This window comes from Pistacia vera, unplaced genomic scaffold (genome assembly GCF_008641045.1).
Source record: "Pistacia vera cultivar Batoury unplaced genomic scaffold, PisVer_v2 Contig462, whole genome shotgun sequence".
NCBI lineage: Eukaryota > Viridiplantae > Streptophyta > Magnoliopsida > Sapindales > Anacardiaceae > Pistacia > Pistacia vera.
The window spans coordinates 1,187,906-1,212,369 of record NW_022196293.1 but is presented as its reverse complement, the minus strand read 5'-3'; the positions used below and the strand labels follow the sequence as shown (position 1 = coordinate 1,212,369).

The window sequence follows — 24,464 nt, the reverse complement described above, 5'->3', positions numbered from 1 at the left end:
CTAGCTAAGATTCTTTAGACTGCTTTCACATGCACAAGAAGACTTTAATTTAAAGGAAATGCTAGTCAAAAATATCAAACTCAATCCTGTATATAACTATGAGTATCAACTTCATTCTATATAATATTTTATAAAATAACCAATGAGTTGTGCATACTTTTAACCTCATCAATAAAAGCATCTTGTGAATCCACAGCCTCTTTAATTAATATCATTATTCAAAGGTCTAACATGCATTACATATCTCAATTAAATTTAAGAAGGGTCAAACTACAGTTTCGAAAAATATTTATTTTCTGAATATAAATAAATGACATGACTATAATAATAAATTCGATAAATTCAACAATAAATTTACGTATATAACATACGCATGTTATACATTAGCGTCTTAACATAAATTTAAGAATTAATATTTATTTAAAAGTATAACTTGTAATACAGAGTGTCGAATGATATAACATGTCTGTTATATATTATAGTCTTAACTTAAAATTCAAGAATATTTATTGGACAGTATAAATTGTAATATAGAATGTCAAACTATATAGTATGCATGTTATACATCACTATCCTAACTTAATATTCAAGAATCTTTACTGGATAGTATAAAGTGAAACATAGAACGTGAAATTATATAATATGCATGCATGTTATACTTTATCTAACTATCGTAAAATTCAAGAATTTTCATAATAATAAAAACTATTAAAACTTGTAATTATTCTAAATTTGTTTTACTTGAAATTCGAGCTAATCTCGGTAGGCATGGCTGGCGTATTGAGCGTGGATTAAAATAAGGAAAAGTCCATCACGAGCAAACAATTAATATGCTTAATTTCTACTCTTTCGAGGGATTTACGTGAGTGAACCAAGGGAATAAAGAACTAAACACATAATTAAATTAATAATATAAATCTTGTGCATGCTAGTTTTGTTCATATCGAAACCTCTAATTTTACGTAAGTCTCAGAGGTTTGTTGTGCGATGATGCGCGATCGACTTGGAGAGCGTGGTAGCCTAGAGCAAGCCGGTTAGTCAAGTGAACAGACCAATGGGTGTAGGCTATCCCCACTCGGACCAAGACACAACTTTTATTTGTTCAAATAATAATTAAGGTTGTTGATACAGAAATCTGCACCAACCAACAAAATTCAATCGACTTTGTCAGGATTGGAACTGATATGTGCGTGATTTCGGGTAATCAGCGATAGGTGAATGGTCATGCTAGAAAATAAGTGACAAAGAGAATTTTCAAAGTGGTTCGGCGAAGTTAACTGCCTACATCCACTGTGTTTCGTTTATATGCTATGAGAGCTTACAATGTAGTTTTAATCTAGAATTTGTATCCCCCTCCTCCTCGTTTTAGGGGGTATATATACAAGATTTACATAAAGGAAAGAGCAAAATTAAGGGGATTATAAATGATTTGAATCACAGTCCTGATATCCTTGTGATTGACCGCTATGATTGCGTAACAATAACTGTTGATCCAGTCATTCCCGCGATATCTGGGATCTGAAGTGATCTAGAGATTGATTGATTAATTCCTGAGATTGTCCACTACTAGCTTGTGCTGGGTCGATCAATCATAGTCGTCAAGGTCACTCTAGGTCGAGCTATATCCTCGCGTCGGCCTGAGCTTAGCAGAAAAATACACACAACATTTGCCCCTTAGTGTTCGATCCTCGTTTCGGGCTTCGAAGACTATCGCTCAATCTGATGCCAAGCTCGGCTTCAATAGTGAATCTCTGAGAGCATGCTCGATCGAGCTTCCATGGCCGACCTTACGTCTGGTCGACGTTCTTCACACTTGGACATTATTACCTACGCCACCTGTCAAAATTCAGAATACAAAAAGTCAGGGTATAAAATCTAATTTTTGCGTGGTCATGTTGCATTAAATACAGCAACCTTTGTCAGTTAAGTTTCATCGCGCGTGGTCGATGACAGTTGTTCACGCGCGAAGTTGAGACATCGTGTAGCGACGGTTATCATTTTCGGTGATTCATCCACCTCGTGGATGGTTGACATGTGGCCATGTCCAACGGCTGAGATCACTCAATGAATGAAGGGCTAGGATCAGCTGTGAGTTGATGGTCAAGACTCGAGATTGAACTTCGCCCTTTCTTCTTCCATGCAAAAATCACTATAAAGGGTGGCGAATATTCAGAACAGTCATTCTGAAAGTTCTTCCACCCTCATGCTTTTCTTTGTAGTTGCTCTCACGTTGTCGCGGTGGTCTTTCTTACGAGTTATCAGCTCACTTCTTTATTCCGGTAAGACTCATTTCTCTTCCTTGCTCATTTTTTTGACTTTTGTGCTAAAGGGTGGTTGCTGTAGTGGCCACATTGGATGTTTTAAGAATGCAGTAGGGTTTTTGGGGTGCATTTTCGACGATTCAGGTTTTAAAGGGATTTAATCGTGGTGGCCGCGAGTGTCCTGGGTAGATCACGTGAATTCGCTGTGTTGCGCGAGCTATTTTGGGTGCCTGAGATGGAAGCGAATGTGGAATAGTCGCCTAGTTGTTCGAGTTCTAACACATGTTCGCTTCTTTTTTCAAGTACCCAAAGTCGAGCTATAACCATGTCCTCGTCTAGCAATCGCACAATAGATCGAATGTTTGATTCATCAATTGGCCCAACAGTATTAGGGGACATGTCCCCCGAGATATCTGAAGAGTTTATTGCCAGAAGCTCGGACCCCGACGCTGTGGACTTGTCCGACCGTGCTTCGATCCAACTGGCTCAATCCCCGCCGTCTCCAATTCACAGGCTACGGAAAGAGCCACAATCCTCAATCACCCTCGGGGATCTTGAACGCATCAAGGCGGCCTGTGCACCGCAGCTCAACCTGATGGCCCCTGGAGAACACTCTTGGAAGAACCCTCTAGCCGAATGGGTGGCAACTTCTGAGACTCTCCTCAGGTGCGGGGTATCCATTCCCTCACACCCTTTCATCGATAAAGAGTTAAGGAGATTCAACATCGCTCCTCTCCAATTGACGACCAATTCCTACTTGATCATTACTAGGGTATACATTGCGTACTGATCGCTAAGCTAGGCGAGCCATCCGGCGAAGAGCTTGTACACTTGTATAGGCTCAAAAAAGGGCAAGGTCAGACAAACTACCTTTCCAAGGCGAGGAAAGTACATTTCATAGGTTTTCCCTGACTTTGTCCATGTCAACAAACAATTCGAAATGCCTCGACTTTTTTAGAACAAGTCCGGGTCAAATAGTAATGATAGCCTTACCCCCATAGGTCTGTTCACTTGATTAACCATTCCAAACCTACACCCGTAGGTCTGTTCACAATTGAAGCAAGTTATTATATAGTTATATTTCAAATTATGGATAAGCATTATCTCCTAAAATCAAGGAGAAGATCACGGGAACAATTCTATAATTTCGGCCTTTCAACCATGTCAAGAATCGTGGAATTAACTTCGAAAATCATGTCATTATCCTTAGAATTACTCTTGTAATAGTTATATTTACATAGTATAAAAACCTAGGAAAAATCAAAGGGATTCGAAAATCTGAGGGGGAGAGACCATCATTGTGAGGCAACAACACAATTTCTTTGTAACAGCCTCATAAACATCTTAATAGCATAATAGTATATGTAGGCTTGATTTCAAATCACCGAACCACTTTAAAAATTATCTTCGATTCTTATTTCTTTTTGCATAAATCTATTTTTTGCTGATTATTATTAATCATGAGCACATCTTACTCAATTCCATCAAAGTCAATTGAATATCTCAANTACCTACCGTTAACCTTCGGATTTCGTTGTTCGGTTGTAGTCGACGATTTATCTACCGTCAACCCGTAAACAACCCTACGTCATCAACTCTAGTTGTTGTTCCTTCAGCCCTAGTCCATTGTCGCCAATATCCTACGATTATTTTCCTCACTCGTCGTCGATCGTTTGTCCACCGCTATTTGCCATCACCAACCTTCCCTCCTCCTCTCTCCGGATATTCCATATGACGTACACCAACAACGCCGCTTCTATATTTTTTTCCTTCACTCGCCATAGACGGTTTTCCCATAGTCAAAGTACCGTTAACAACGCCGACGTTCGTTCAGCCTTCTTCCACCATTGTCGCTACCCAACGATCCTCTCCCTCAAACGTCGTCTATCATCTCCGTTTAGGGTTCGTTGCCGTTTAGTGAAACTCACTTCGCCACTATCGCCGGTTTTAACTCGTCCTCCACTGTCGTCGGTTTCCGTTTCATTGGTAGTCATCGATGGTTTCCCGTTGATTTGGTCGAACTCCTTCAGAGACAAAGAACGAAGATCGGAAGAGGCAACAAACAAAGAGCCAAAAGACTTCTTTGTTTTCTCTTTTTTTTTTTACTGACAAAGTCAACTGTTAGGGACACGTGTCAAGCTCCTTACATGAAATTACTCTACTGTCCTTTAACAAACGAAAATCCTAACAGAATATGACGGAAAATACCTGTTTGTCATTTCTAAACTTTTGCGTAGCAATTTGTCTTTACGATAAATATTGGGTAGGTGTATGTCATTCGGCCTAGAAACAAACTACCAACGGGATGAAATTGATATTTTTGGGACTTGAAGGAGTGCAAAAATTAGTTTCCGTAGATATATAAAAATAAAAGATGACCCCACAAGTCAACTTCAAACAAAATATGTAGATTTATCCGGTCGCCCTCCCTTCAACAAGGCTCAGTAAAGTTCGATTCCATTTCCAGAGAGATCAGATTGTCTGAATTTGGAAGAAATTAAGATGGAGCTTGGTAAGCTTTCTAGCTCATAATATAAATTCACTTTCTGCTTTTTTTTTTTTTTTTTGTCAACTTAATTAATCTCTATTCAACTTTGATTAGATGATGGCAATGACAAGATTATAATCTCTCGCATCCTCGCTGCTTCTTTCGTCGGAGCCATTTCGGCAGCCGCAGCCAAGCACTACCGGCACCGATACAAGGAGGAAGCAGAAGAAGACCAATATATCATTCCACGCCTAGAGAGAACGGAATCCGGCCGTCTAGGAAAACTTGAAAGATTTTCACATTACGTTGGTATATTTAACATAAAATAAGACTCTCCTGTCTTCACTTGTACTTCTTTTGTCTAGCTCTATTAATCTTATATATAATATTATGAATCGGTGCAGCGAGGCAGATGGGGTTTGCGGATGCAAATGAATGCCCTCGGCTATGCAAATTAGCTTATGACTTTTTGAGAAAAACAAAAGGGTGTGAAGAGAGCGTCTATGAATTTTTCGCTAATGAACCAGAGGGTGAATCTCTTTGTGTGAAGTTGATAGAAGAGTTTGACAGATGCATTCTCAGTTATTTTGCATTTCATTGGAGCCACGCTTCTGATATGATCAGTCAAGTAAGTTAAAATAGAAAATCAAGAACAAACATAATAACTCTGTTTTTCTTTAATTTCTGGTTTTTTTTTTTTTTTTTTTTGTTGTGTGTGTGTTTGGTTGATATATGGGGCGTGGCTGCAGGTTCTGAGTGTTGAATCTGATCAGAGGAAAACAAAGTTGAAGAACTTCGTCATGGCAGCAACAAGGTGACTTTCCATTTCCTTCATTGCCTCTTCCAAATTTATTTTCTATTTTATTTTCAAGATTAGCTTGAATGGTAAAGTCCACCGGCAAACCATATAATATAATTAATTGGTTGAATCTATCTTATTATATTATAATATAATACTCCCTCCATTTTAAAATAAAAGTATGTTTAAACTTTTAAGTCATTGCACATTTTTTAATAAATTAATTTTTTAATGTAAATTTTTTTTCTCTTTGCTCCTTCCTTTAAAAGTGCATGGAAAATGGCAATGAAGATAGATGAAAAATAAATGCCTTTTAAAGAGAAAGAGAGAGAGAGAGAGAGAAGAGATGAGGGGTGAGGTAAAGAGAGAGAGAAGAGACAGGGGCATACTTCGAGAAAGAGAGAGAGGGTTGCATTTGGCCAAAGAAAGGGAGGGAGTAATGCATAACGAATTCAAAATAAGAATATAAAATTAAACCCTAAAGAGTCGTACTGGAATTTAAAGCCACATACAATTAGAATCATTTATAGAAAGAGTAATGTTATGTTTACTCGTAATCTTATTAATAATTTTATTAACTATTTTATAATCTTGAAAAATATAATAGTATGATACGAGTATCATATGTATAGTATTTATATTATATCGTTATATTTATTAAAATAATAAGATGGTTAATAAGATAATGAGTAAGTATTATTTTATTGTTATAGAAATAGTCCATAGAGTGTGATTATAAGGTATATTATATTTAAAGACAATAATATTTTCACAAATTTTCTCAAACAATGTAAATGGGGTTGGTTTACTCAATTACCATAACCAATTATGAATCATAACCGTTTATGAACTATCACTTTTGTTCACAGCAGGGCGCAGTTAAAGTAGCATACTCAGTGGGGTCCACTGAAATTCTAAAATTATAAAAATAGGTTTATATTTTATAGTAATTAATAATTTTTACCCGTTAAAATTACTCACTTAGGATTAGGAATAGGCCTAATCGACCTGTTTTTTACATATCTCTCGTTATTTGGGACCTATTCACCTCTTTGGGTTTCTATCCCTATTCACCCCTTTGGGTTTCTATTGAATCGAGAAATCGGTTTGATTGTCCATCTTTTTGATATAATATTAATATATATAAGGCATCCTTCGGATAATTCAAATCGAAGCAATTGGATGTCCGATTGGGGCCTATATGACATGACCGATCAATAGAAATATTCCAACACTCCACCTTTGTTAGATATTCCATACATCACACTAGATAGATATCATCTTCATGGAATACGATTCACTTTCAAGATGCCTTGGTGGATTCGCCGTACCAGTAAGGAATTACCGCCTCAGTTTTTTTCAGCCACTTATTCTGAAGCTCTAGCTCAGAGACTTCAATGGTGGAAATCCGATAAATAAAACACAAAATCTTTGTGCATCCTTGACTAAAAGCCTTTTGAATAACATCCAAAAGTCGCTTTACACCTAGCCAAGTCAAATATTCTTCTCGAATATCTGGGTTGCCGTTACAGAGGTCCAACACAACCCGTTTAACCTCTTGTTCAGTATATCCTTCAATAGGCCACACTTGTTCGATGTCACTCAACACCAGAGACATCTCCTATTTTACCGGAAAAGGTTAATTCTGTACTTTAAAATGTCAAAACACTGGAACGTGTTCTAACTATTTTACTAAGCCGGTAAAATAGGAGATGTCCAGTATAGGCTTCTAGTGAAGGAATAGCAATTCAGTATAGGCTAATTTATCGGTTGATAAATTCTGTTAATCCTATACGTATGAACTCCAGTGCAAATACTGAGGTTCATGGCCCGGGATAGGATTCTATAATTCCGATTCGACCTACGGTGGTAAATGTGAAGCCTCTTATGTGGTCGAAACGATGGGTTTTGGAATATTCTAAAATAAGATAATTCTCATTTTTTGTTACTTTGCTTAAAAATTTATTCTTCTATATTTCTTAATTGATGAAAGATTATAAGTTAAGTTGTCTTAGGTTATTTTTATCATTTTATGTATATAATTGACATAATTGTATGTTGAATGAGTTAGGTTTAGTTAATTTTGGGTAAAACGTTAAGTTTTCGTTGAGTTTAATAAATGGATTTGAAATTGAGGTAGAGATATTTGATGATATTATCAAATCAAGTAATTATACAATATTTTTAAAATATGAAAAATCATCAATGGAAATTATAAATTTGATAATTTAATATGCATAATTTTAAAATTATATTTTTTTATGTTTATTATTTTTTATTGTAAAATTGATAATTTTTTATGTTTATTATTTAAATCTTTTGACGCTATTAACATCCTGGCTGCACTCCAATTCACAACGCCCTCCTTAATAGTTGAATTAAGGTCATTTTTTGCCTTCAATTAATTAAAAAGTTTAAATGCATATGAATCATGCATATTTTACCTAACTAAATAAGTATATGATATAAAACGTGTCAATAATTAACTCAACATTTTATCGTTCTTATCCATTTTTAAATATTATTTTCTGTAGTGGGTGGAGACTGACATCGCATATGAATTATTACCATTAAAATACCCTCTACTTTATCCATATTATTATTTATTTAATTTATTAAGATGGATGCTTAATTTGATGTGATAGGAAACAGAGATTTGAGAAGGTGACTAAAGATTTGAAGCTGACAAGGGTTTTCTCTACTTTAGTACGAGAGATTAAGGCCATTCGAGGCGGCGGCGAATCCAATTGCACGGACGTTATGGCTCCGGTTGCCTTCAGTGAGAGAAGTCCGGTGCTGCTACTCATGGGTGGTGGCATGGGAGCTGGCAAGAGCACTGTCCTCAAAGATATTATGAAAGAGTAACTTCTCCTTTTCCACTCTATATTTCTTTGTCGTATCATATAATTTCAGTAGTCAGTAGTAGTACTAGCTCTGTCAGAAGAGACGTGAAACATGTATCAAGATCAAATCACTTTTTTTGGCATTTAATGTCATCCTTATACAATAGGCCCGCCCAGCTTACTTTTGGATTTTGAGCCGGCCCAACGCGATGAATATACATTCAGATACAGAGTGAGTGACTAATGGATACTATTTGCATTGGAATGTGACAGGCCATTCTGGTCAGTAGCGGCAACAAATGCAGTGGTAGTAGAGGCAGATGCATTCAAAGAGACGGATGTTATTTACAAAGCCCTTAGCTCTATGGGCCATCATGCTGATATGCTTCAAACTGCTGAACTGGTACTGTACACACACTTTAGAATGTAATGTCTTAACATTCATATCCTTAATCTAATACATTGGGGTTGATTCAGGTCCACCAATCTTCCACGGATGCAGCATCTTCACTTCTAGTCACGGCACTGAATGAAGGGAGAGATGTGATTATGGATGGTACCCTCTCATGGGAGCCATTTGTTGAGCAGACAATCGCCATGGCAAGGAATGTTCATAAGCATAAATATCGAATGGGTGTCGGATACAAAGTAAATGAGGATGGTAGCATTACTGAAAATTACTGGGAACAAGTTGAAGAAGATGAAGTCCAGAAAAATTGTGTTGCTTCCAGGAAACCATACAGAATAGAGTTGGCTGGAGTTGTTTGTGATGCTTATCTAGCTGTTGTTAGAGGCATCAGGTATGAATCTACATCTTCAATTCCCTGTTCTCATAAAAAAAAAATCTGCATATTTTGGAGCATAAACTCAAATGCAAAATTTTATTAACTGTGTTTAGGAGAGCGATAATGGTGAAAAGAGCAGTGAGGGTGAATTCACAATTGAAATCTCACAAGAGATTTGCAAGTGCATTTCCAAGATATGTCGAATTTGTTGACAACGCCAGGCTTTACTGCACCAATGCTGTAGGCGGGCCACCAAGGGTAAATTCACATACAAAACAAAACCATTTCATCCAATTTAGTTCCAAATGAAATCATTTCATTAACATATTAAATGCAATGCAGCTCATAGCTTGGAAAGATGGAGATTCAAAGCTTCTCGTTGATCCTGATGATATCAAGTCTTTGACAACAGTGAGCACCTTGAATGACAAAGCAGAATCCGTATACGAACTTTATGGAGATCCGAACCCGATATTTAAACCCGGCTCTGTATGGAAAGACATCGTTTTGTTCCCTTCAAGAGCCAGCATTCAACTGGAGTTAAGAAATTCCATCCAAAAAATGGAAAAATGTTAAAGTTTGTTTCACTTTCTTGGGAATTTTGATTTTCCATGATTCAGAATTTCAGACTGATTAAAACCCCTTTTTTTTAATTGTATTGTAGATCTTCAATTTCAAACACAATATTCAAATTATGAGAAATTCGACTCAACTACATTAGCATTCCTGTCAAACAAAGAGTTTAAAACCAAGCCGAAGCTATACATTAATGCCTAGACAAACGCTGAATCGTCAACAAATTTACAAATCTACCAATACAGACAAACCGCTCATTTCTTCCCTTTCTTGGCCGCAACCTTCTTAACTGGCGACTTTATGCTCTTTGGCTTCTTCGCCTTAGCCGCAACCGCCACCTTCTTCCCCGGCGACTTAACCGCCACTTCTTTAGTCTTGGGCTTCAACTTCTTTGCGGCAGGTTTTGTGGAGGCAGATTTCGACTGTTTGGCAACGGGCTTGGCGGAGGAAGAAGTTGCCTTCTTAGAGGCGGCTTTGGTCGAGGCAGTTTTCGGCTTCTTCGCCACGGTAGTGGATTTGGTCGAGGCTGTTGTCGGCTTCTTGGCTACTGAGGTGGCGGCGTTGGTAGAGGAAGTTTTAGGCGGTAGCTTGAAGGAGTTCTTGACTTTGACTAGTTTGCCGTTGGCAACGAGCTTCTTCAATTGAACCAGCAACAGTTTCTTAAAATTGTTAGGAAGATTAGCCTTCTGTTTCTCTTCAATAAACTTCGCAATCGCGATCTGGCTCGAACCGGTTCTCTCCTTCAACGCAGTTATCGCCTCGTTGATCATCTACGCATTTCAAATCACACACGTCAAAAACAGATCTAAGGGCGTACAAACAAATCAATCAAACGAAGATTACCTCATAGTAAGGAGGGTGAGCCCTGGGTTTCTTCGGAGCTGATGCCGCTTTCTTTGCTTTTGCAGTTCCTTCCTTCGACGTCTTCGCTGTGACGGGAGCCATTGCAATTTCAAACAAACTGAGAATAGGGTTTTTTTTTTTATCAATTGTTCTGAAATTGTTAGTGGAGGGAAATGGATTTTAGGGGTACTTATAAAGAGGAATACTGATTTTGATTGGCGGAAAGAAAGTCACGCGGATTGTGGGTTCAAGGATTCCTGATTGAATTGGGAGCGTTGGATTGGGTTTCACGGAGATCGTGGATGTGATACGTTGGATTTGTTGTTATTTGACGGTTTGCGCGAGTGGAGTGCGCAGCAAACTGAAAGGATAAAAGTGTGGTTTTCAAGTAGAGTTTAAATTTGAAATTGTGAGGAGTTAAAACGAATAATATTTAGGAAAATGATAGTTGGATCAATTGTTCCGGATTAAATATGGATATACAGTAAAACCTTTTTATAGTTATAATATTGAGATCAAACTAATTTATTATTATAAAGAGGTTATAACTTAATAGAGGTGTAGTTACAAAAAAACTATTTTGATTTCTTATTTTATAATTCATATTTTAGTAATACGTATTAGGACTTCAATTAATTGTTTTAGTAGTATTAGGATTTTTTATTTACTTTTAATATTACTTGTTTCATATTTTATAATTTATGTTTTGGTAGTATTAGGATTTCTTATTTACTTTTAATATTACTTGATTTCCTATTTTAAAATTCATGTTTTGGTAGTACTAGGATTCCAATTCATGTTTTAGTATTAGTAGGATTTCAATTCATTGTTTTAGTAGTTGTTTTAGTTTTTCTTATTTACTTATCCTAGTAGAATTATGATTAGCCTGCTATAAATAGGGTTGTTATGTTTCAACTTATTCAATCAAGTTTTCAATAAAATCTTCCACCAATTCAAGTGATACATTTCTTCTTCCTCTAGCAAATCAATCATGTCACCCAAAGTTAATACACGAACTCAATTGACAAAAAGTATTCGTGTTGAGTTGTGCAAAATGAAATAATCAAACCCTCGTTGGAAGCGGAAAGATCTTGTGAAGTGGTTAGAAGATACTCATGGTCTTAAGGTATCACAAGCAGCAATATATAAGACACTCAAACGATTAGTTGACCTCCTTCAAGAAGAAGGATTGTTGAACCCAAACACAAAACGTTCAACGATGGTAAAGTACCTAGCAATGGAGTCTGCCCTCTATGAATGGTTTGTATGTCATCAAGAGCATGTAAATATGAATGGTGAATTCTTAAAAGAGAAGGGAAATATTTTTCTAAGGAAACTCTATCCCGAAGCTACCTCGTTTGAATTTTCAAATGGATGGTTAGAAAAGTTCAAGTAACAACATGCAATTCATTCCTTTCTTCATTTTGGGGAAAGTGGTTCAGTTAATATAGAGAAAATTGAAGCTAGTTTGCCATCAATAAGAGAGGAATTAGACAGATGGGCTTGGAAGGACATTTATAATATGGATGAAACGGGCTTATTTTATTGAATGCAAGCTGATAACTCTCTTGCAACAAAGCAGTTAGAGAGCCGAAAGCAAAACAAAGAGAGGATAACAACTGTTATTTGTTGCAATGGAGATGGCTCTGACAAACTTCCGCTTTGGGTCATCGGTAAGTTTCTTAATCCAAGATGCTTTAATAATGTTAACCGTGATAATCTCAATTGCAAGTATCGAGCGAATTCAAATGTATGGATGATATCTTTGTTTTTTATGAAATGTCTTAAGTGGTTTGATAGCCGTTTGGATAGAAATGTCTTGCTTATATTGGATAATTGTACTGCACATGGGAAAAAAGAGAATTAATCTCCCCCCACTTCATCACACAAATGTTCTGTTCCTACCACCAGCTAGCACTTCCAAAATCCAGCCATGTGATGCAGGCTTTATTAGAAATTTCAAAGGTTATTATCAGTAGCGCTTTAATCGTTTACTTTTGAAACAGATAGAAGATCATGTATTAGAACCAGAAAAGATAAGTATCCTTGATGGAATTGTAAATGCAGTTGTTGCATGGTCAATTGATGTGAAGCCACAGACAATTATCAATTATTTTAAGCATTGCAAAATTAGGACTCCCGATGTTGATGAATTGCAAGTTACAAATGAAGTGGCTGAGAAGAATAGAAGAGTCATTGCAAGATTGAGTGATCAGATTCGACAACTTCACTATATTAATCAAATAGATATTAATGTCTTCCTCGATCATTCAAATGAGCAACAAGTCATATATGCTTTAACTAAAGAAGAAATCATTTATGCAATTAGACAATAAGAGAAAGAAAACAATCCTGAGGATGATAGTACGGAAATGCAAAAATTTTGTGCCATGAAGCTCTAAAGATGCTTGAGAAGCTAGAAATATTTTGGCTTCAACAAGAAGGTGTTCATGCTAGCGAGTTATTATATACCCGCAAGTTAGAAGATTTGATAATAACTCTAAAGCATAAATCATTGTCCCAAACAACTTTAGATAAATATTTTATTTCATCATAAACCTTTAATGTAATATAACATATTTTTTTTTTTTGCAACATACAAATAATTATTACTATATGGACACAACTTTCCTTAAGACGAGAATTAAAAAAATTATAACTTATTACAATGTAGAGTTTATTCTTATTTATAACTATCTCAAATTGGGAATATAATTTTTTATGACTATATAAAGTATATTCCTATATAGAGTATCATTATAGATAGGTTTTACTGTATATATATCCTTGGGTTGTACAAATCTTCAGTTTTTTGAATTCCAAGCCTATACTTTTCGTAAAAAAAAAAAAAAATGTATATATATATATATCTCCTTGGGGTGTACACATCTTCAGTTTTTTGAATTCCAAGCCTATACTTTTAGTAAAATAAATGTAGAGCCAGACTTTCAGATATGGGAAGGGAAGGAGCTAAGTCAAAAAAGGAGAATCTCCATATAGTGATACTACACTTACAAAGACATTTTACAAAGATGTTTATACAAATTGATGTGGCAAAAAATGAATAAAAGAGTGAATTTAATGAGTTTGACTTTTTGTTTCACTCTTCCATTTATTTTTTGTCACCTCACTTTGTATGGAAATCTTGGTAAGATTTCTTTGTAAGTATAGTGTTATTGATCTCCATAACACTAAGAAAACTTTGCCGTGTTGAGTAGAGCATGTTTTCCCCCAAATTTTGGGTGCATATTGTTATTCCTCTATATTCAAGTTCATTTTTCACGGAAAGACATAATTTCCAAATATGGCACCGTATGACTTATTGTTCTTAAGGAAAGATTGATGGTTCTTGGGAGCAAGAACTTAGTAAGCTAGAGGGAGGGCTTGTCATTGAACGAATAATGAAAGAGCAGACATTTGTTTATATAGTGAGCTAAGAGTCTTGGATGAATTAGGATTCGTATGGGACTTGGAATCATATTGTGAGATGAGTGTAGACTGATAGGCTGGAGTCTATGATAACCAAGCCCATAGAGTGGCCCAACTCGTGGAACGGCCCAAAATGTAAGTTGGCCCAATTTGTAGGGTGGCCTTAATTGTAGAATGATCCAACTTGTAGAATAACCTAGCTCGTGAAGAGAGTTGACTTATGGTGTGGACTGGTTCGTAGAATGGGCCGGCCCATAAAGCAATCCTTCTTACATAATGGGTCATCCCATTGAATGGTCCTTCCATAGGATGTATTTTGATGTGGACCTAATTGAAGTTGGGTTATGACATTGGGTCGTATGCTAGATACTGAAATGGTCCCTTTGTTATTGGGTCTGACAAGGCCTAATACAAATTTTGGCCCATACAAATAGTTATGAAAAAATATAATAATATAAGAGTGGGTGTGAATATATTTAAGGTGCATATAGACCTTGTTGTTAGTGTTGTGAACTAAACCAAAAAAAAAATTTGAAGAAAGATATAATTGAATTGCCTTTTAACTAATGAAGCTTATATGCATGGACTAATGTTTTACTCTATTGGTTACTAAATGAGTACATTGGGGTAACTACAGCTATAGTGTCCTTGGACAGACACTGCAAATGTCTTCAAATATCATTTGAACTGAGTTTTCTTTGATTCAAAGATAAGGGTGAGATAAAGGTAAACCATAATCCTATTTGGATATAATTAATAAATAAATTATTCATAATATAGTTTATAAAGACTTGAACAACCCTACGTTGTAAAGAGATAAATTAAGCCCAAAAGTGAAGCACAACTTTTTTTTATATAATTTATGAACCATTGGATTAAATGATTTTGGGTGGTTAAGATTCAATACAACTTGTATAATTAATGCATTTTTAAAATATTATAATTAAAATATAATTTCAATCATTTAAATATTTTAATCTAATGGCTAAAAAATTATATCAAAACTTATGTAAAAGAAATAGAGCTCCCGATCCTTACCCTTTGAATACAGGCTATAGAGCTATAGAGAGCAATTGGAGCAAATTGGACAAAAGTTAAATTTAGCCTGCATTAAAAGAGTGAACAAAGTTGTGGACCAAAAAAAGCTTGGCCCATGGTGAAGAAGAATACGAAATCTACAATTATTAATACAATAAACAACTTTTTCACACCCAAATAACGATTTAATGATATTTTTTTCATCCATAAATTTTTAAAATAACATTATATTACCTAAATTTATATTTCATTTATGATTCTAGCATTGTTATAACTCCACACCACCAGTATTCTCTTCTCCTATCATCACTCACCAAAACCCATGAAACCTTATTTCCACTGACCCCGTCAATCGTTGGCAATCGAGCAATTAAGGTTTACACAATTGTCCCTTCCAAATCAAATTTCGGTCAATCTCTACCACCAAAATCCAACATTTCACGATCAAAAGAGTCATCAGTCTCCCCTCTTCAAAAGCCCTAATAGCCTAGACCGGTTTGCTCTCTGTTCATCATCTGAATATAAATTTGGGTAATAAAATGGTATTTTAAAAGTTTTTGGGTAAGAAAGTGTCATTAACTCATTGTTTAGGCGGGAAAAAGTTGTTAACTCCTATTAGTATAGACATATACAACAATTACACTCTAGATAATTGCTAAAGGCAATTTTAGATTTATTAGTAAGAAAATTTAATGAATTAAAAAAAAAAATAGAAATAACGGTAAAATACAATACATACCACAAGACTTTATTAATTCGTTGAACTAGAATTGTAGATGAGAGTAATGATTTATTTGTTCTCATTGAGAAAGATTTTTAAAAATAAAATCATAATAAAATTTACCAGTAATAAAGTTTCCTGCTCCCTGTCTTTTACTGTTGTCAATGTTCCACCTGATAATAATGATCAATACTAGTTCAAGATTGATCCCACATGCCTTACAGAGCTTGTGCAGAAGAAAAATCTAGAAAAACTTTACGAGTTTGATGGGATTTATGGCAAAGCTTCTGATCTTATAACAGACATTGATGGAGGAATATGTAGCACCGCAGAAGATATTGCTCTCCCACATGAGGCATTTGGTTCAAACACCTACAAGAGACCACCATCAAAAAGCTTCTTTCAATTTGTGGTGGAAGCATTCAAAGATCTTACGATATTGATTCTTTTAGGTTGTGCAGTCCTTTCACTTGCTTTTGGCATAAAAGAGCATGGTCCAAAAGAAGGTTGGCATGACGGTGGAAGCATTTTTGTGGCTGTCTTTCTTGTCATCGCTGTTTCAGCTGTAAGTAATTACAGACTAAACCGACAATTCGACAAGCTATCAAAAGTGAGCAACAATATCCGAATTGAAGTCGTTAGAAACGGTCGGCGCCAACAAATTTCAATATTTGATATTGTTGTTGGAGACATTAAATGCTTAAAAATCGGAGACCAAGTTCCTGCTGACGGATTGTTCTTGGATGGGCATTCCTTACTGTTAGACGAATCAAGCATGACAGGGGAGAGTGATCATGTTGAGGTAAACAGCAGCCGTAATCCATTCTTGTTTTCTGGCACCAAAGTAGCTGACGGGTATGCTCGTATGTTAGCCACATCAGTTGGTATGAGCACACTATGGGGCCCAATGATGAGTCAAATAAGTCGGGACAGCGGTGAACAGACACCTTTGCAAGCAAGGCTCAACAAGTTGACTTCGGCAATAGGCAAAGTTGGATTGATAGTTGCTTTCATGGTTCTTTTAGTCTTGATGGTTCGCTACTTCACAGGAAATACAACAGACGAGAATGGAAACCAAGAATTTATTGGAAGTAAAACAAAGGTTGACAACACTGTGAATGCTGTTGTGGGGATTGTAGCTACTGCAGTTACAATCGTCGTAGTTGCTATCCCAGAAGGTCTTCCATTAGCTGTTACACTTACTCTTGCGTATTCGATGAAGAGAATGATGGCTGATCAAGCTATGGTGAGAAAGCTCTCTGCCTGTGAAACAATTGGCTCTGCAAACGTCATCTGTACTGATAAAACAGGGACTCTCACTCTTAAGGACCCATGTCGTTCAGGGGTAAAGACTTGGCAAAGGAAAAATATGTTGAAGATCAAGGAAAAATATGGGTATTAAGGACCCATGTCGTCCAGGGGTAAAGAATTTCTTGATATTGGTATGCACACATCTTCCCCTTCTAAAAATCGTGGCTACAGAACAAAAATTATCATCCATGATGACAATATCTGAACTCTCCTTGGCTACTTCAGTCCTTTGAATCCCCATAGATAGTCCAACATCTGCTTCCTTCGAGCCGGTGCATCATCTGTGCCATCCCAAGTGACTGCAACCACGTGACCTTTCTGTTTCAAGCACTGCACCATGAGCAGTTTATCAGAAGGAGAGGATCTTGCCATCACACATATTTTGTCAACTTTCTCCAATCTCTGCTCCTGTGTGTAGTTTCTGAACTCTTCTCCTTCCACAACTAGTCCATTTGGCGTAAGTATTCCACATTCAGTGGCTATGGCTTTTGCAGTGAAAACATTGTCACCAGTAATCATCTTGATGTTGACACCAGCATGTTGGCAGGCTTCCACAACTTTCTTTACCCCTGGACGACATGGGTCCTTAATACCCGCCAGTCCTATTAGGCTCAATATGTCTTCATTTAACTTTTTCGCATCATATGCATCTTCTTGCTCTTCTTCGGAAACGTGTTTATGCGCAAAAGCAATGCATCGAAGGCTGCTGGCTGCCATGCCTTCAATAATGTGCTCAAATATTTCCTTTGCACCATTATCCAGATTCTTCAGGTTTCCAGAGGCATCATAGTAACTCGAACACTTGGCTAGAATCATCTCAGCTGCTCCTTTCCAATGCACGTTGATTGTGTTGTCTATTTTCTTCCTCATCATAACGCCACTCCTTTTCTTTTTCGAATTGAAGGCCTCAACTTGGAGAATAGTACAGCTCTGTTTGATTTTCTCCATCTCCATGTTGAGATCTTGGGTAGCCCAAGAAAGAATTGCTTTTTCAGTGGGACTACCTGAGATTTCAAAATCAGATCCTGAAGTAGCCTTGTAAACAGTACCAGTTGTATTCTGAGCAACTCCTTGTTGAATCAATTCAACAACCCAGGGAGAAATTGGAGAAGCAGAACCCTCTTTGATTAGTTCCTGGCCAAGCCAAAACTTTGTCACCTTCATCTGGTTAAGAGTGAGAGTCCCTGTTTTATCAGTACAGATGACGTTTGCAGAGCCCATTGTTTCACAGGCAGAGAGCTTTCTAACCATGGCTTGATCAGCCATCATTCTCTTCATCGAATACGCAAGAGTAAGTGTAACAGCTAATGGAAGACCTTCTGGGATTGCAACTACGACGATTGTAACTGCAGTAGCTACAATCCCCACAACAGCATTCACAGTGTTGTCAACCTTTGTTTTACTTCCAATAAATTCTTCTCGTCTGTTGTATTTCCTGTGAAGTAGCGAACCATCAAGACTAAAAGAACCATGAAAGCAACTGTCAATCCAACTTTGCCTATTGCCGAAGTCAACTTGTTGAGCCTTGCTTGCAAAGGTGTCTGTTCACCGCTGTCCCGACTTATTTGACTCATCATTGGGCCCCATAGTGTGCTCATACCAACTGATGTGGCTAACATACGAGCATGCCCGTCAGCTACTTTGGTGCCAGAAAACAAGAATGGATTATGGCTGCTGTTTACCTTAACATGATCACTCTTCCCTGTCATGCTTGATTCGTCTAACAGTAAGGAATGCCCATCCAAGAACAATCCGTCAGCAGGAACTTGGTCTCCGATTTTTAAGCATATAATGTCTCCAACAACAATATCAAATATTGAAATTTGTTGGCGCCGACCGTTTCTAACGACTTCAATTTGGATATTGTTGCTCACTTTTGATAGCTTGTCGAATTGTCGGTTTTGTCTGTAATTACTTACAGCTGAAACAGCGATGACAAGAAAGACAGCCACAAAAATGCTTCCACCGTCATACCATCCTTCTTTCTGACCTTGCTCTTTTATGCCAAAAGCAAGTGAAAGGACTGCACAGCCTAAAAGAATCAATATCGTAAGATCTTTGAATGCTTCCACCACAAATTGAAAGAAGCTTTTTGATGGCGGTCTCTTATAGGTGTTTGAACCAAATGCCTCATGTCGGCGAGCAATATCTTCTGCGGTGCTACATATTCCTCCATCAATATCTGTTTTAAGAGCAGAAGCTATGCCATAAATCCCATCAAACTCGTAAAGTTTTCCTAGATTTTTCTTCTGCACAAGCTCTGTAAGACATGTGGGATCAATCTTGGAAAGTATTGATCATTATATCAAGTGGAACATTGACGGACATTGTGTTTTAAAAAGAACAAAAAAAAAAAAAAAAAAAAGATGAAAATGTTTATGAAACCGACCAGCAATGAGAAATGGTGCTGAAATGAGATGTGGGTTCCTAGGATTTATATATAGGGATATTTCAAATGTCATATATAATCGGTTTAACAATAACATTGAATAAAATATGAATTAGGCAAGTTCACAGGCTGTTTCATTTTATCGGAGTTCACCTTTATAATAGCACAGGCATAATTGGAAGTATTATAGGCGCATTTGTCTCTTAAATTCATAAAATATAATATAAAAAGAAAAGTGGATTTATACCAATTTTATAATAATGTGGAAATTGGTATGGAGCTCAGCCTCGGCTGCAGGTAGGTCTTGTTCAGAGGGGACAATTGCCGCGTTGGCGATCGATTTAATAAGACTAAAGGCCGAACGACTTGTGCATACCTAAAGTTACCGTAATGACAAGTTGATACCTAAAAAGTTTTGAAACGACAAATAGGTACCTTCGTCATGATCTGTTAGTGATTTGTTTTATAATAGTGAAAAGACTAAAAGCCCTTCAAAGTTTCAATTTTAGTTTTTATAAATAAAAATTTCTAAAAAACCCCCTAGGTTTGCTAATTTAATTAAACACCCCATATATAAAAAGTTTGTAAATGACAAAAAACACCCCCACACCCTAGTGCCAGATTCCGACCACCATCGCCGGAATCTGGCCGGAAAATTGCATTACGAAACCGATCCATCGGATCTGTGTCGTAACGTGCCGATCTTGCCTTTTCGGTCAGATCCGCCAGGATCTGGCCGGAAAAGGCAAGATCTGGCCGTCGAAGCAGCAGCCAGATGGCCGTCGACGCCGCAGATGGAGTTTTCCGGCGTCGACGGCCAGATCTAGCCGTAGATCTTGGCTTTTCCGACCAGATCAGCCACGGATCTGGCCGGAAAAGGCCAGATCGACGCGTTACGACACAGATCCGACGGGTCTGTGTCGTAACGCAACTTTCCGGCCAGATTCCGGCGTTGGTGGCCGGAATCTGGCACTTGCGGGTGGGGGGTGTTTTGTTATTTTACAAAATTTTTATATATTAGGGTATTTAGTTAAATTTGTAAACTTATGGGGGCTTTTAGAAATTTTTAAATTTATAAAAAACTAAAATTCAAACTTTTAAGGGCATTTTAGTCTTTTCACTATTAATAAACAGTAATAAACAGAAATTACTAACAGAACATGACGGAAAGTACCTATTTGTCATTTCAAAACCTTTTGGGTATCAACTTGTCGTTACGATAAACCTTGGGTATGTGTAAGTCGTTCCCCCAAGACTAAATGAAGATGCATGGGCGTGAATTATGTGAATGAAGTTGGTGGATTTAATTTACTTTTTAAATAACATTTGGTAGATAGCTTAGCTATTGATTTAATTTGTTAAATAATCCAAAGAAATAAGAAAAAAAGAGGAGGTTAGGGTTTCATTGATACTGCACAATGCAATTCAATACAAAAGAATGATTTAACCTAAATACAAAGAGATTATATATAGGTTAAACAAAAGAAACTGAAAAGACTATTCTACTCTTAATAAACAATAAAACAAAATAACTCTATATTTCTTAACATAATTTACTTTTTAAATAACATTTTTACTTGAAAGAATATCAAAGGTCAAAAACAAAAGATTATTTAGACTAAACGTTCCTAATTTATCTTTTTCAGTTTTTCCATCCACATGCACATGCTGATTGCTGAGTGCTGACATGCATCAAATAGGATATTTCACAAATTTCTAGTAATACTTTACATACATCATTTTTATACAATATTATATGACAAAATATGATTGACTAATTTAAAATTAAAATTAAACTTTCAGTCAATCAGTAAGAGAATGATATGTGTGTAGTATTATTCTTTAATTTATTATGCATCACATCAGTCTGTATATTGGACTTTATACCTTTGGTTGGTACATACAACATCCCTCAAATAGTAATTTATCATTTGAGATTTAAAGAATAATACTATATACATACAAATTAATATATTTTAGTATAACTGAATTATTTTAACTTAGAGATAATTTAAACAAATTAGAGTTATATAATAATTAAACATGCAGAATTACTAAATCAATTTGTAGGGAATAATTTGAATAATTAATTAGTTTGTCATGTAACATTACTCGGATTTAAAATGTGTGTAAAATTAACCCATCATGAATATTTTATAAGAGATCAAGGCAATACATGTTTTTTTGAGGTGGGCATAAAAGTAAATGAAAACTTATTGATAATTAAGTCAAAATTTTAATTTTGTGATCATTTTTCAATAAAAGTCTATTATGGTATTAAAGTGGTGTTGTCGATGTGATACCATAAGACAATGCATAGAAGATTAGTAGTAACTATTAATCATAATTCATTTAAGGATAGAAGAGAGTGAAAAAATTTACAAGTATCACAAATTCATTAGAGAGTAATAATACTCCTATTGTTTTCTAGATTTTTTCTTGTTTCCATCCTTGTAGCTTTCAACTTTTCTTTGGCTACAAATGTAAAACCTTACCGCCAACAAATTCCATAGAATTATTCATCTTGTTAAAAAGTCTATATTGCCAGTCCACCATATATATAGATCTTAATCAGGGAGCTTGAAATTCTTATCAATGTACATAAATAAGAGTAGGGAGGGATCCAAGAATTTCTGTTATTGTGGGCCAAATGAAAACTAATTATACATAACATTCATATTCTGTCTTTCTAGTCAAAATTGTCACAAAAAGAAAAAAAAAATTACATTTACTATTGTCCTCGAGGGGGCTTCATATTAAGGAATCGTTGCATCATCATCAGCTCCTTATCAACACTATCAAATATATCTTTCTCAGCATATGGAATTAGGCTATCATTCAATAATTGATCTCCTATCCCATTGTGTAAATGAGTCTTCACAATTTTCATAGCAGAGCCAGAAAATGTCATTTCTACACTTGTAGTTGCAACTGGTGAGGTTAAAGCCAATGTGATGAGCAAATATACCAATGAGTAAATAAGATGCTTCTTCTTTTCAACCATTTTAAATATATCAATATATATATTACCAAATTTTGAAGTTATGTTAAAAAATATAATAAATATGGTTCCGTTTGGTTCACTATTTTAATACTTTTTAGAATAATATTTTGAAAAAAATAAAATTGGATTATCTTTAAAAAAAAAAATGTAATTATTAATGTTTTAAGAGTTGAATAAATTAGAATTGAATTTTGAGAATATTAAAATAAATATATTTTTTGGTTTTTAAGATAGGATAGTGGAATAGAATAGGCTAATATTAGTGAACCAAAGGGGCTCATAAAGTTTTAGATAAATTTATTGCGACAGTCAACGTAGTCTAAAGATTTTATTATTCATCATTTGAAAGATAAAGTTAATTTAATCACATCCATAAATCTTTGAAAAGTATTATATAACTTTTTCTTTACATAAAATCTCTCGAAAGATGAGTTAATTTTAATGCATCCATAATCTTTGAAAAGTATTAAATAATTTTTTTTTTTTTTTTTTTTACATAAAATGGGGTTTGAGATGGCAACTTAATCAAGGGTATTTCGTACATGGAAAATGATAGAGCCATCGAAGGTTGAACACCGAATGACGTAGTAAAATCTTAATCATTAATTAATATTAACTGATAATAAATAAATTATCAGGATTTTGTTACATCATTCGATGCGCAACCTTCGGTGGTTGTAGCATTATTCGTCGTAGATACATCTTAGGAAAATTAGTGAATTTAATATATCTACCATTAGACTGAGAAACTGGTTCTATGGTGTAGTGGTTAGCACTCTGGACTTTGAATCCAGCGACCTGGGTTCGACTCCCGGTAGGACCTTTTTGGGAATCGAACACGTTTTGGGAGAACAAAGTAATGTCACAGCCTTGGCTATCTGCCACTTGGGAAGATCAAAATTGGGCCCTTTATTTAGGCTTCTTGTTAAAATTTTTTTTTTTCCATTTTATTATGATTTTATTTTTAAAAATCTTTCTCAATGAGAACAAATAAATCATTACTCTCATCTACAATTCTAGTTCAACGAATTAATAAAGTCTTGTGGTATGTATTGTATTTTGCCGTTATTTCTATTTTTTTTTTTTAATTCATTATATTTTCTTACTAATTGTTGTATATGTCTATATTAATACGAGTTAACAACTTTTGTCCACTTAAATAATGACTTAATGACACTTTCTTACCTAAGACTTTTAAAATACTATTTTACTATCTAAATTTATATTCTTATGACGAACAGAGAGCAAGTCAATCTAGACTATTAACGTTTTTAAAAAGATGAGAAAATCATTTAATCCAATGGTTCATAAATTGTATAAGAAAAAGTTGTGCTTCACTTTTGGGTTTAATTTTTCTTTTTATAATGTAGGGTTGTTCAAGTCTTTCTAAGCTATATTATGAATAATTTATTTATAAATTATATCCAAAATTACTCCTATCTTTTTTCTAAATAGGATTATGGTTTATGTCGTTGTTTATCCTTATCTTTGAATCAAAGAAAACTCGGTTCAAATGATATTTGAAGACATTTGCAGTGTCTGTCTAAGGACACTATAGCTGTAGTTACCCCAATGTACTCATTTATTGACCAACAGAGTAAAACATTAGTCCATGCATATAAGCTTCTTTAGTTAAAAGGCAATTCAATTATATATTTCTTCAAATTTTTATTTGGTTTAGTTCACAACACTAACAACAAGGTCTATATGCACCTTAAATATATTCACACCCACTCTTATATTATTATATTTTTTTCATAACTATTTTTATGGGTCAAAATTTGTATTGGGCCTTGTCAGGTCCAATAACAAGGGGACCATTTCAATATCTAACATATGACCCAATGTCATAACCCAACTCTAGTTACGTCCACATCAAAACACATCCTACGAAAGGACCATTCAATGGGATGACCCATTCTATAAGAAGGATTGCTTTATGGGCCGGCCCATTCTACGAGCTGGTCCACACCATAA

At 35.5% G+C, this 24,464-nt stretch overlaps 3 protein-coding genes, 1 non-coding gene and 1 pseudogene across 4 annotated transcripts; 3 read left to right on the top strand and 2 right to left on the bottom strand.

The window, feature by feature from the left end:
• Positions 1 to 4,763: 4,763 nt before the first annotated feature.
• On the top strand, positions 4,764 to 9,987 carry LOC116145529. Its single transcript, XM_031430981.1, has 10 exons — positions 4,764 to 4,773; positions 4,864 to 5,058; positions 5,154 to 5,377; positions 5,499 to 5,563; positions 8,194 to 8,409; positions 8,665 to 8,794; positions 8,869 to 9,191; positions 9,290 to 9,434; positions 9,519 to 9,747; positions 9,841 to 9,987. Exons 1-10 carry the CDS (start codon positions 4,764 to 4,766, stop codon positions 9,951 to 9,953), a joined length of 1,650 nt encoding a protein of 549 aa, XP_031286841.1. The 3' UTR covers positions 9,954 to 9,987.
• On the bottom strand, positions 9,849 to 10,732 carry LOC116145584 (histone H1-like). Its single transcript, XM_031431037.1, has 2 exons — positions 10,596 to 10,732; positions 9,849 to 10,522 (listed from the first exon to the last, which is right to left on the bottom strand). Exons 1-2 carry the CDS (start codon positions 10,695 to 10,697, stop codon positions 10,007 to 10,009), a joined length of 618 nt encoding a protein of 205 aa, XP_031286897.1. The 5' UTR covers positions 10,698 to 10,732; the 3' UTR covers positions 9,849 to 10,006.
• Positions 10,733 to 12,229: 1,497 nt separating this feature from the next.
• LOC116145528 (putative calcium-transporting ATPase 13, plasma membrane-type) lies at positions 12,230 to 17,109 on the top strand. Its single transcript, XM_031430980.1, has 4 exons — positions 12,230 to 12,268; positions 12,602 to 12,652; positions 15,980 to 16,992; positions 17,094 to 17,109. The coding sequence occupies exons 1-4, from the start codon at positions 12,230 to 12,232 to the stop codon at positions 17,107 to 17,109; spliced, it is 1,119 nt and encodes a 372-aa protein (XP_031286840.1).
• Positions 17,110 to 17,122: 13 nt separating this feature from the next.
• LOC116145527 lies at positions 17,123 to 19,927 on the bottom strand (annotated as a pseudogene).
• A 3,311-nt stretch (positions 19,928 to 23,238) lies between these two features.
• Positions 23,239 to 23,310, top strand: TRNAQ-UUG. The gene has a single exon. It is a non-coding gene; the product is annotated as a tRNA-Gln (tRNA).
• The last annotated feature ends 1,154 nt before the right edge of the window (positions 23,311 to 24,464 follow it).